General features: G+C 38.3%; 1 protein-coding gene across 4 annotated transcripts in view; it reads right to left on the bottom strand.

Annotated features, from left to right (window-relative positions):
• The window catches only part of TECPR2 (tectonin beta-propeller repeat containing 2), a 57,535-nt gene that overhangs the window by 16,324 nt on the left and 27,043 nt on the right, over positions 1 to 14,168 (bottom strand). For all 4 annotated transcript variants that reach the window (XM_070751893.1, XM_070751899.1, XM_070751892.1 and 1 more), the window contains 4 exons: positions 10,907 to 11,147; positions 8,183 to 8,272; positions 6,902 to 7,135; positions 1,421 to 1,569 (listed from right to left, as the gene is read on the bottom strand). In XM_070751893.1, the coding sequence (XP_070607994.1) occupies positions 1,421 to 1,569; positions 6,902 to 7,135; positions 8,183 to 8,272; positions 10,907 to 11,147 (714 nt within the window). The remainder of the gene's footprint in view (positions 1 to 1,420; positions 1,570 to 6,901; positions 7,136 to 8,182; positions 8,273 to 10,906; positions 11,148 to 14,168) is intronic.

Genomic DNA, 14,168 nt, shown 5'->3' on the forward strand with positions numbered 1-14,168 from the left:
TATGCCTTTAAGTCAGAACTTGGTTGCTTTTGTCACTGCTTGTTTCCCTTCTTCAGTATGGGGGAACAGCAGGATGTTAATCACCATAGTAAGATGCAAAGTGGAAATTAATATTCCCCTTCTGTTTTTCTACCTGCTTACCTCTGTGGTGAATAGCAGCTGCTGATCCTGACATATGCAGAACGAAATAAATGATGACATAAGAGAACCTGTTATTGAAATGGCTTCAATAGTGTAGCTTGATTTTGTTGTATGAAAACTCTAGGGGGCTCAGAGGCAGGGAAAAGGAGAGAAGAGGGAGCCATTATCCCTGTAGCTGCTATGAGGAGTCATGCCAAAGAGAAACGGTGTTATTGATGATTTAGGCATTAGGAAAAACTCAGGCTTCAGGGACTGGATAATGTTTCAAGTACTTTAATCAGCGGCAGTTATATCAGCAGGTCTGCTTGGTATTTTCTTTTTCATTGTTTTATATTGCCTTGAACGTATTCTGTATTAGCAATTTTAAACAGAAAATGACTATTGATGGCCAGGCTTCAAGAAATATAACCTCAGTTGTTATTATGTCACAATCTGTGTTGCATTCCCATCACCAGACTTGTTTAAAAAACAAATGTAAACAATTATCAAATTTTCATATGCAAACCAGAGCATTCACAAACCACAACACAAGAACAAGAGGACACAATCTGAAGTTAGTTGGGGGAATGATCAAAGGAAACATGAGAAAATATTATTTTACTGAAAGAGTAGTAGATCCTTGGAACAAACTTCCAGCAGACGTGGTTGGTAAATCCACAGTAACTGAATTTAAACATGCCTGGGATAAACATATATCCATCCTAAGATAAAATACAGGAAATAGTATAAGGGCAGACTAGATGGACCATGAGGTCTTTTTCTGCCGTCAGTCTTCTATGTTTCTATGTTTCCATTTCACATCCTTGAAGCATTTTATTCTTCAACATGTAAGTCACAAATATATGAATATACTTGGACTTCTTGAAATCACATGTGAAAGTCAAGAAGAACATCACACTAAATGTTCCAACCCAATTTCATTCTGAAAGTGTACCTATTCAACAGAATTTCTAAGTTCACAGCTTTAATCTTCTTTAATAGCTTTAGATTCCTAACTGAAAAAATGCAGGCCACTGAAGCTGACTGTAGATCTGAAGGTTAGCGGTTCAGATCTCATTACCGGCTCAAGGTTGACTCAGCCTTCCATCCTTCCAAGGTGGGTAAAATGAGGACCCGGATTGTGGGGGCAATAGCCTGGCTCTGTTAAGAAGTGATATTGCTAACATGTTGTAAGCCGCCCTGAGTCTAAGGAGAAGGGCGGCATAAAAATTGAATAAATAAAATTGAATAAATAAATAAAACCAACTGGTTGAAAGTTAAAAGAAAAGTGGTTTTTTACCTGGATGGGTGGCTCAATCATTATCCATGCAGGCAGCATCAAATTTGGATTCAGAGGCTGAGTTCCAACTCGGAAATAAATCCCACCACTGCTGTCACAGGCCCAGATGTGCTGATTTCCACATGCTAAGCTTATAAGTTTCACAGCACCTAAATAGAAATGGGGGATTTTAGTTAGTTAGCCTCTTCAACTGTGATTTATGACACCAGTTAAACTTAACCTACATGATTACTGAATTCTGCCCTGCCCCAGACTAATAATTTCAGGTGAATGGAGATAAAATACTCTTCTCCAGTATCCTATGGTCATGTAACATACAATGAAAAAATGAGATCTAAGCACACTTTTCCTTTCATCAAAAATAATTTGGACATCAAACTTAGTAAGCAAACAAGTCCTTATCACCAGTGCTTCTAATGTGCTCTCAAAATGCCAAATGTGCCTACCAGGCCCAATGTTGGACACTCCTATACTGAATTATCTAGAACAGTGTTTCCCAACCTTGGCAACTTGAAGATATTTGGACTTCAACTCCCAGAATTCCCCAGGCAGCATTCGCTGGCTGGGGAATTCTGGGAGTTGAAGTCCAGATATCTTCAAGTTGCCAAGGTTGGGAAACACTGATCTAGAATGAACCCCTTTGCCCTTTTTCGGCATTCTTTCAATATACAGAACCTGGAGGGAGGAGGGGGGGAATTACTTTACTAAAGAGGTGTATATACTTGCAGAGGAATTCTCACATGAAATTCTCTTTCACAGCCAATAATAGCTTATATTCCATTTCAGATTACCTTTGCAACCTTAATTCCAATGCAATTAGAAAGCAAATTTTGCCCTCAAAAAGAGGGTGAAAACTTGGGTGTGTCTTATACACCAAATGTAGCCCCCCCCCAGCCACCCCCCCCCCCGTTTGGCCTCTGCCTCCTAGCAATTTACCTCCTTGCACAAAACAGAACAGAGCCTGTTAAGTCAAGCAAGTGATTATCAGTTTCCTGACCCTCAGCTGATTGAGGCTGAAGGCAGGCCATATGCTGAAATTGAAAGTGAAATTAAAGTTGCAAGGAAGCAAATTGCTGGGAGGGAGAGGCAGAGGCAGAATTTTATTTTCTTGTGCTAATCAGACTGCTGAAACTGGATGCAAGAAGGTAAGTCAATAACTATAAATGTCTATAGAATGTTCAAATTAATAGACTTATTTTTTAAATACTGCTTTATTATTAAGTTATCTAGACAACTTGACAAAATGAAGCAGCTTTTTTTTTTAAAAAAAAATGCTTGATCTGAAGAGGCCCAGTGCTATTGTATCTTCTTTTAAATAGCAGAGAATAATATATACATTAAGAAAGCCATATCCATTTTAACAGCATCTGTACATGTATAATCTGAAATGTAACAGTGTCCTGTTTAATATTAAGATAAGGCAGCTGAGTTAAACCCTGACTTAGTCATGTTTAGAGTAGATCTATTTAAATAGTTGGGAGGAGTTAGTGTGACTACATTTAAGAAAACTTTCTGGCATTAATATACTACTATAATGTAAATTTCTCCAATCTTTTGCTATTTCTATGGGTCAGGCATACATGCCCATAAATACACAGCAAATAGTGTATATCATCTGTGCTGTTTGCTGGGAGGCAGAGGCAGAATTTTTTTCCTTGTTTTCCTCCCTCCAAACGAAAGTGTGTCTTATACTTTGATGCAAATATACTCCGAAAAATACAGTATGTGACTTCCGGGTCTATTATCCACATGTCCTTTTAATGTAGAAACTCCTGTTTCCACATCTTATACGAGAACATGCAGTGTAAAGGAACACAATTTGTTGCATAATTATGAGATACAAGTTTTCACATGAACTCAAGTGAACTCCCTCTGGAAAACAGCTAAGCTTACAAAGTCTATAAATACATTTTAATGTTTCACATTCCAAATGTTGCTAGCAAATAATGGCTGCTAATGAGATCTATGAGATAATATCTCAAGATTAGTTACTTTTTCATTTCCAGTATACTAAGCTAATAAGAAACATTTATCATAGAGAGCTATATGATTCACAGGGCATGTACTGCATTTTTAGTTTCATTAAAACAGTTGTAGCAACATTTTGCTGCTTTCTCTAAGATTGAAATAGAAAACATAATGATGGCAAATAACTCTGCCCAGTTGTTCGTCTGTCTTCCAATAACCAAATACTTTTTTTTAGAAGTGTCAGCTTGTGTGATTCTTTGTTCTTTAAAAGCCATAAGTATTGCATTCATTTTTAAGAAATGGAACTATTCATTTTTAAGAAATTTAAGCAATAATTCGCATAACCTTTTCAAATATGGCAGTATACAGGAAATGAAATCCCACATTAATGGCTTTTCCCTAACCACTGAGTTAAATGCTACCCAGCGATGTTTGAGCTGACAGAAAAGTATGACTGCCATAGACGATGCCTTACTTGCCTCAACTCCATTTTATGTATTATGTCAAAAACAGCATCAAATTATAAGAAGAGACAGCTTACTAAATGGAGATTTTGAAGACATTCAGTTTCTTACAAAAAAACCCAATGAAGCTCAACTATGAAGCTAAACAAGCTCTACCCAAAACAAATGGCAAGAATTCCTCTAGGTTAGTGTTTCTCAACCTTGGCATCTTTAAGGTGTGTGGACTCCCCATCCAGCAGAGTTAAAAATGTCAAGATTGTGAAACAATCTATATGTGACTGTGAACAGGTGAGACCACAATATCTTCAGCATCACCTTGCAAACAACCAAAATGACCTGATTTGGCAGCATGAACAAAGCAATGTCTTTTACAGATCTTCTGCTAAGTATTTGCCCTAATTTATTTCTATACATCTTATGGGTAGGAGTCAAATGTTTGGTCACTACAGAATTTTAAGATTGTGACACAAAACTGGCCCTGGTTTCTGAGACAAACAGTCCTGAGGAACAGACAAAATATATTGTTTCATAAAAGACATCTAGAAACATCTTGAAACATCCAATGATGTGAGGAAAAAAGTTTCAAAATGATCTTTCAAAAGGAATGAGAAGAAAGAGGGAGATAAAATTACATTTCAATATATTCCAGTTGAAAATTAACACAGTATCCCCACATTTTGGGGACCACAAATTTTGGACACAAAAATAACATTATAATTTTCTATCACGATCACATTACTTTTTTAAAAAGAGCACATTGTACTTAAAAAGGGAAAAAAAATGTTGAGCAAAGCAACTTTATCCTCAGTCAGATATCTGATATAACAACTATTGCATTCAATGATTGAGATTCCTGGCTTAATTGTGGTTGTAGGCTGAGGACTACCTACACATCACTCTCCCTCTCTTCCTCCCCCCCCCCCCCCCCAAAACTATCTACCTATGGATGAAAGAAAATTTCTGAAAGAAAAGGTCATGTAATCTGGGAAGAAAGACACAAAAAACTCATCATGAAACAAAATGTGAATGAATTGCCTATTCTTGGGAAGGGGGTATATATGTATATGTATGTACTGTATACTGTATATTAGACCAAGGAAAGAAGAGTGCCACATAAAACAACTAAGTGGGAGAATGAAATATTCTAACTACATGGCTAAAGTCTTAAAAACAATTTATCAAAACTGGATTCAAATAAAATCAAAAGGATATGAAACCTTCGCTTATTTCTTTATAAACTCTTAAATTCTGCCTTTGTTTCAATATTGTTACACAACACCTAATGAGTCAAAAATAATTTGAAAACATTAGGATAAATTTTGTGTTGATCTAACTTTCAGTAGAGCTATTAAAAATTACTTCATTGCTTGATGGTCAGCTGATGGTTTTAATCTAATAAGTGCTGGGATTTTTGGAACCGAGTCACATACCACCTCCTCTGCATAATTTGACAATTTTTTACATGCACAACACAATTTGATGTCCAAATATACACTTATTGTATTTTCAGCTTCTATTCTCACTCCAGTATTGGTGTTTCTCTTACAAAAAATGATGTGAATTATTCATCTGGATAATCATATGTTTCTGTTAGCCATCACATTGTCAAAGTCCATTTGACTTTATTGCAGAAATTCTGAATATAACAGAGCAAGTTTATTTAAGTCACATGCTATGATGACTATTCAAGTACATGAAGAACAAAGTTGAAATTTCAAAATCCATTGTAATGCTTAATGCAATTTAAGCAGAAACGTTTTCTTGGTATTAAACTAGAAAACTTTTTCAGAAAAAAAAGGTAATGGTCATCTTTTATATAAAATGATAGCAACCACAGAGACTATGCTGTGCAGTGAATATCAATATTTAAATGAACTATGATGCTTGATGATTCTTCTTGAATCAGTGATGATTAAACACCTTGCTGTGTTAGAGATAGAATCCTAGGAAAATGATATCCAGGACCTTTATTTGTTTGACAGTGTTATTCCTGCATTATCGCTCTACTAAGTAACAGGTAACAGGGATTCTCTACATTTCAGGGCTTTCCCACTGATTCGCTCCAGTGTGCAACTGGGATTTTGAAATGTCTCCACCTGCACTTTTGGCTGTTTTGGTGATTAATGGCTACTAACGGCAGGGAAACAGATGGTGACAAAGAGAAGAGTCCACTGAAAAAAGATACCAAAATAATAAGCCCTTCATGGCATCGGACCAGAATACCTCCGGGACCGCCTTCTGCCGCACGAATCCCAGCGACCGGTTAGGTCCCAGGAATGTTTGTGTGTGTGTTTGTTTTTAAAAATGGGGTTTTTAGTGTTTTTTAAATTATTAGATTTGTTCTTACATTGTTCTTGTTATTGTTGTGAGCCGGCCCGAGTCTACGGAGAGGGGCGGCATTCAAATCAAATCAAATCAAATCAAATCAAATCAAATGTGTCATACTTCCCAGCAGCCGATCAGAGCCTACAGGGTTGGCCTCACACGGGAGTTGTACTTACTGGCCACTACTGGTACGCTTCCCAGGATTGTCGTGGCTGCATGGGTGCCCAGCGTGTGTGCATGTGCCCATTGGCACGGGATTTTGCTTCTGCGCATGTGCAGCAAGCAAAATCTCGTGTAAGGATGCTCTCACGCACGGGATTTCACCTATTTCCAGCGATTTCTTAGCTTCCGCACATGTGTGGAAGCAAAAAAACCCCCAAAATTGGCAAAATCTCATGGCAAACATAACATATCTGACACATCTTTCTCCTATTTTACTCACAGCAATTTAAATTATTATCATTACATCAGAGCAATTCTGTGTGTGAACTCTTTTCAATTATATAGAGAAAAGAATCATCCTAGCATAAACCCGAAAGCACCAGCCTGAAGATGACGAGTGGAACCTTGTGGAAACGTTACCAGGAATCTCTAAAATTTACACAGGAAGAAACCCGAATATACCAAGACCTTCATACCTGTACCCGTGAAAATCTACAAAAACAAAAGAATCTAATTATCTACATTTCAGCTAAGAATTTTCTAAAGCTACAATTAGATTTACCTAATTGAGCAAGGTCCAGTTTGGTCCAATGCATTCCTGTTGGGCAATTTGGTGAAAGTGTTCTTATGAAGACTTGTCCCAGACTATTCAAGCTCCATATTGCATCCCGGCAAGCTGAATAATATACCATTTCATTATCAGAAGGGAGCTGAACTGTTGAAGGATGGAACTGAGGATTCTGATCACTAACACAAAATAGGTCCTTGCTACTTTGGGACAACCATAAGAAACTCCCTAATGGAAAGACAAAGATTTTATTAGAAACTCAATTTTATTTAAGAAACCTTTATAAAGATTAATCAATATTTGTACATAAAGCAAAATCTGCATTCTAAGATTGCATTAATATAATTAATATTATTATCTTCATAATGTAGTTAATTCACAAATACTTGGAAATCTTTAAACACATTATAAGTTGATTTAAAGTTATTCCTATATTCCATTTTTTTAAAAATCAAGGCTAAGAAAACATTATTTTTAAAAACCCTATACTGTATGCTGTTTTATCCTAAGATTCTCTTTTCCATACAACTAGATGTTTCTAGGAAACCAACAAGCAGAGCATGAGTCAATACAAACTGCTGATGTTAATCACATAAGAGAGGATTTTAAATTTATAAAAATATATACAAATGTTTCATTCCATGGTTTACCTTATATAAAACCATTTTTTTATTTTTAATACTCAGGAAATTAGTTAATTACTATAATACATTGGCACTGTTCTAAAGTAAAACTGTTAACACTAAATGTGAACAAAACAATCTTAGGCTATGCAGCACTGAGAAAAATATAGTAATATAAAAATTTAATATATCTATAAAACATGAGTGAGGATTAGGCAATTAAAATGTAGACAGTAAGACATATAAAAAGTAAATGACAAATTCTCAAGCTATAGTTTCACTTGATCATTTATTAAATATAATATATGGATTCCTAGTGAATCCATGGTTTAAAGGAACTGGCAAGGATGACCTTTGTAAGTTCTTAAATCACAGTGCAAATTAAAAGTTCATACTTTGAGTAGGAATTTCCAATTTTGCATTCACCTTCTTCTTGCTATGTATTAATTAACTTAGAACTAAACAAGTTTTTAAATTACCCAGTCCTAATACTATTTTATGGTTAAACAAAATGGTAGCAAAGATCAATTTACATGTTTATCTTAGCAGACCCGCGTGAATATATTTTATGCACACACACACACACACACACACACACACACAGAGGGAGGGAGAGAGGGAGGGAGGGAGGGAGGGAAAGACTTGTTTTAACCTTCTTTTGTTGGAGCTGCAGAAGCTAACACAAAAGCCCATTTTGTAGCTGAAGCAGTGCCTCGAGGCACAACATTATTCCAATATGTACCTGCAAAAGAAAACACGAAAACAATTTATATAAAAACAACCTCTGTCCCATGTACAGTGAGTAACGTATGAACTACATTTTTGTTCCTTAGATTTTTATTTTAAAGAAGAACATATTCTATATTGCTGGTTTCAATTTTCATTTTGACCTAATAATGACAATTATTAAATATTCAGTGAAGATATTCCATTCCTACTGAGGTAGCCCAACAAGACAGGCCACATGGAAATTATGGATTATGTTATAAAAGAGCTACTGTAACAGAATCTTTTGAGTCTGTATCTGCTTTCGCTTCCCTCACCTTATGCTCTTGTGAACCAGGAAGGACTTGCCTGAGACATTTTTCATGTTACTTTTGTTGATCCGGGTCCATGTCCTTCCTACCTGACCGTTGCTTAGATAGCAGCTCTTCCTCCTGTCCTTCAAGGTCATTCCCTCTGTCCACTACACATCCAAACAAGATATTCTTTGCAATCCAGTTTGACTCATCACTTTCTTCTATATAATCTTTCCTTCCTAATGTTTCCTATCAAAATCTAACCCATTTAAGATTTTTTTAGGTAATCTAAAATAGGACATTTACTCCCCAAAGTCTGGTTTATAATATACAGTGATACCTCGTCTTACAAACGCCTCGTCATACAAACTTTTCGAGATGCAAACCCGGGTTTTAAGATTTTTTTGCCTCTTCTTACAAACTATTTTCACCTTACAAACCCACCGCCACCGTTGGGATGCCCTGCCTCTGGACTTCCATTGCCAGCAAAGCACCCATTTTTGCTCTGTGGGATTCCCCTGAGGATCCCCTCCATGGGAAACCCCACCTCCGGACTTCTGTGTTTTTGCGATGCTGCAGGGGAATCCTAGCATCGCAAAAACGAGTGCTTTGGCTGGCAAAAGGGGTGAATTTTGGGCTTGCACGCATTAATCGCTTTTCCATTGAGTCCGGAGGTGGGGTTTCCCATGGAAGGGAGCCTCAGGGGAATCCCAGCAGCGCAAAAATGGGCGCTTTGGCTGGCAAAAGGGGTGAATTTTGGGCTTGCACGCATTAATCGCTTTTCCATTGATTCCTATGGGAAACATTGTTTCGTCTTACAAACTTTTCACCTTAAGAACCTCATCCCGGAACCAATTAAGTTTGTAAGACAAGGTATCACTGTACTTCTACTTGATATGCAATTGTTTGTTTGTTTGTTTGTTTGTTTGTTTGATTGATTTTTATGCCGCCCTTCTCTTTAGACTCAGGGCGGCTTACAACATGTTAGCAATAGCACTTTTTTTTTTTTGGTTATCTTGATGATAGGGGAAGGAAGGGGAGCAAGAAGCAAAAGCATTTTTCACTCTGATCAGGCAGTTTTTCTTTCCACACATCCCAATTTCTTGTTTTGGGTCATACTTGCCAAAATGTATGGAGGAAATGAAGTTGCTTACTGTGGTATGGAAATATTGAGTAAATTAATTCAGATCCTAATGCATCTATGAACCTTGAGAATGATATCCAATACTCAGTTTTACTTATGGATCTGAAATATATACTGCTAAAAAAAAATAAAGGGAACACTGAAATAACACATCCTGGATCTGAATGAATGAAATATTCTCATTGAATACTTTGTTCTGTACAAAGTTGAATGTGCACAACAGCAGGTGAAATTGATTGTCAATCAGTGTTGCTTCCTTAGTGGATGGTTTGATTTCAGAGAAGTTTGATTTACTTGGAGTGTTGTTTAAGTGTTCCCTTTATTTTTTTGAGCAGTGTATTTTGAAACTTCGGGCATTTTAATATCTATTGCTATTATCAGTAGCAAAACAACATAGAATATTAGAATGCCAGCATACATTCTACAATATAAATACATATGATACATATATAAATCGTTCCACAATATAGTCATTCAATTTTAAGGTACTGTAAATAAGGCAGATTTATCTTTTTTTTTTCATTTTTGCATGCAGAGTTTCTGCATATTAACTGAAATGCATATCACTGAAATAAAATATAGAATGGGTCTCAGGTGAGTTGAAAATGTCCTAGATAGGACTCAGTCATATGCCTCTACCACTAATACCTTTTATACATTTTTCAATATTAAATCTGGAAACTCAAGACAACATGCATACATTGTGTTTGTTCTTGATTTGAAGGCACATGACGTAATGATCTCACTAAATCTAAGCAAGAGTGGGTGTGGCCAGCACCCAGATAAAGTAAGTCTGCCTAGACATTCTTTGAAAGCTACTTAGAAGATCTCTGGAGGAACCAAAATAATACAAATGTTAGTAATTTAAAATAAGAGATGGCAAAACTGTATACTAGGACAGAGGAATATGTGCCGGGAAAGCAACATTAGGCTCTGCATGCTTGGCTATGATACAACCAAATTCTATATGTTTGCTGATTCCCACATGCCTCTTCCATCCACAAATTGATGTATGACTTGGCAGCATGCTTTATGCCCAGGTGTGACACAACCGACAAGATATTAACCACCATTGCTCAAAATAAATGTGTCCGGACACTTTCTGCTTTGAAAAAAATTGGTAGGAGTAAAATAATTGCTAAATGACTTTAGATGTCTGTATGCCAACAAGGTAAATTTAAAAGCAACCTGAGCAACAAAAAAATGAACTTGCCTATGAGATTTCCCTTTGCTACATGAAATTCATTTTTCCCAGAGGAAATCCAGACACCGCTGCTATTGACTGCAAGTAGGCTTGGTTGACACTGAAGTTGTTGTGACCAGAAAGTTGTGCGTAGTTTGTCTGCCACTTTCTCAACAGGAACCTGGGCTGCTGTTGCTACTGTTTGTGTTGCATGGATTATTGTCTGGAAAAGGCTGCACTGATCGAAGACAACATAATCGGTAATGCTTACCTGGGGGGAGTAAAATACATAAAAGGACTAATTTAGTTTCAGAGCACTCATTAAACCCTCTCTTGCTACGTCACAGGAAAACTCCAACAAAAGGAACAACTTATTTTCAACAGTATACAGTGATACCTCGTCTTACGAATCCCTCTTCATACAAACTTTTCGTGACATGAACCCAGTGCTTAAGATTTTTTTGCCTCTTCTTCCGAACTATTTTCACCTTACGAACCCAAGCCGCCGCTGCTGGGATGCCCTGCCTCCGGACTTCAGTTGCCAGTCAAAGTGCTGGGATTCTCTGAGGCTCCCCTCGCTGGGAAACCCCGCCTCCGGACTTCCGTTGCCAACCAAAGAGAAGGATTCCCTTCATTTTTGCCAGCGCTGCTTTGAATCCCAGCGAGGGGAGCTTCAGGGGAATCCTAGCGCTTCGGCTAGCAACAGAAGTCCGGAGGTGGGGTTTCCCAGCAAGGAGAGCCTCAGGGCAATCCCAGTGCTTCAGCTGGCAACAGAAGTCTGGAGGTGGGGTTTCCCAGCGAGGGGAGCCTCAGGGGAATTCCAGCGCTTCAGCTGGCAACAGAAGTCCAGAGGTGGGGCTTCCCAGTGTGGGGAGCCTTAGGGGAATCCCAACGCTTCGGTTGGCAAAGGAAGTCCGGAGGCAGGGATTCCCAGCGGCGCAAGGCAAAAGGGGTGACTTTTGGGATGGGGTTGCACGCATTATTTGCTTTTACATTGATTCCTATGGGGAAAATTGCTTCGTCTTACAAACTTTTCATCTTACGAACCTGGTCATGGAACAAATTAAGTTCGTAAGATGAGGTATCACTGTACAGCCTTTCACCATTCACATTTTCAAGAAACATAAGATACTGCTTCAAGTAGAAGTGGAAAAATGTCAGCTTTGCAACTATTCTATTTTTTTAATTATTTATTAAATTTGTTGCCTATCCAACATGGGGACATTCTAGGTGGCTTACCGTAGGAATAAAATAAAGGGAAGAAAGAAAATGAAAGGAATGTAAATAGAGCAGAAATAAAATAATAGAACAATAAACAATGGAAAAGAACATAATGAAAATACATCAAACTTTAAAAATGGATGGATGGACAGCACTGTGTGTGTGTGTGTGTGTGTGTGTGTAATTTGTCATCAGTCCAGCAGGCACCCCAGCCCCCCTACATGGAGCCCCTCATGTGATCCCCAACCGGCAAGGCCAGGTCTTTAGGCTCACAGGAAAGGATAGAAAAATGTGAGCAGATCTTACCTTAGAGGGTAAGATGTTCCAAAGGGCATTATAATTTTATAATTCTGACTTTGGTGATGGAGAAAACAGGTATGCAAACTGTATCATTCAGAGTTCTGGAAGCCTTGCATGTAACTTATTTCAATTTCACACTTTGGAAGTAGGACAGTAAAAACTGTTATAAGTTCTACAGTCAGCTATGTGGTGTGTTAACAAGAATAATCAGTAGCTCAAAAATATCCCAGCAAATTTAACAGTCCCTTTAGAATAAAGATGCAGCACAGATGCTCAACAAACTGGAAGCTGTATTGACAGCAAGCAGTCCAACTTACACAAATCCAGTTTTTGACAGGAATCCCTAGATGACCCAATGGGTCTAGCCAATTAGATAGAAAGTCTCCAAAAGATATAGCCATCTTAAGCCATGAAAACCACCCAAAAAGTAAATGAGTGAGAGAAATTAAGTTTAGGAGGCATTCTCTTTAAAGATCCTTGTATCCCTAACCCCTAACCCAGGGGGTCTTCAAACTCAACAGCTTTAAGACTAGTGGACTTCAACTCTAGAATTCCTCCTCCAGTCATGCTAGATGGGTAATTAGAAGGCTGGGATTCTCCTGAGGCTTTCCCTGAAGCAACGGAAGTCCGGAGGCGGGGCATCCCAGCGGCGGCGGCTTGGGTTCATAAAGTGAAAATAGTTAGGAAGAAAAGGCAAAAAAATCTTAAACACTTCGTATCTCAAAAAGTTCATTAGAAGAGATGTTCATAAGACAAGGTACCACTGTAGTTGCATTGACATCCTTCAGTCTAGAAAGCCCATGGTATCATGCTCTGGACTCTGCAGAGCACAAGGCCTGGGTAGGTTAGTATGGAGGACAGACTGTTACCCAAGCAACAGATTCCCCCCTCTGCACGTCTCTAAAATAATCCAATGGAATGGCAAAGGCCAATACAATTGATTCCAGCTACATCGCAGGATTTATCAGAACATGATTGTTGTACACAGTCACGAACTGCTTCTGGGACTCCGGCTTTGGATTTTGCCTCAAGGTTTACTCCTGAAGCCTTTTCCAATTATGGGTATACCACAAGGCAGTGGAGGTTTGCAGTCAGAGCTTTCCTTCTCCTAATGGTTGACCAGGGCGTCTTTCATGTCTTGCTGTGCTCTTAGCATACCAAATTGCTTGCAGAGACCGCCTTCATGACTATTGACTATTCTAGTAGATTTCATGCACTCAGTCCACCGGAATCTGTTTTCCATGCTCAGGATAGACAAGACCCTATCTCGTGACAAGGTCAGTGACCTATCAGCTACTCTCAACCTGATTTAGCCAGCCTGTTGAAGTTGTTGCCCGGGTTGCAGCCGCTACGCATGCTACAGCTACTAGGAGCCACAGGTGAGAGCTGAGTGACAGGTGGGGACCCTCCCCGTCTTCCGCAAGATATTAAAGACTCACCTATGCCACCAGGCATGGGGGGATTAACTCCCCCCTCTCTTCTGACTATAGCACTTGAAAATGGTATGACTGTGTCGCATTGATTGTTTTTAATATTAAGGGGTTTTAATTCTACTTTTATTAATTGGATTTGTATTATTGTTTACTGTATTTATTGTGGTTGTGAGCCACTCCGAGTCTTCGGAGAGGGGTGGCATACAAATCTAATAAATTAAATTAATTAAATTAAATTAAAGGTGAACGATCTGCCCTAAAATCTGCCCTAAAATGAGCTGCCGTAAAAGAACACAACATGCCCCCCCCACCAGAAGTGCTACCCCTCCCTGAACACC

Source organism: Erythrolamprus reginae, chromosome 1 (assembly GCF_031021105.1).
Source record: "Erythrolamprus reginae isolate rEryReg1 chromosome 1, rEryReg1.hap1, whole genome shotgun sequence".
Classification (NCBI taxonomy): domain Eukaryota; kingdom Metazoa; phylum Chordata; class Lepidosauria; order Squamata; family Dipsadidae; genus Erythrolamprus; species Erythrolamprus reginae.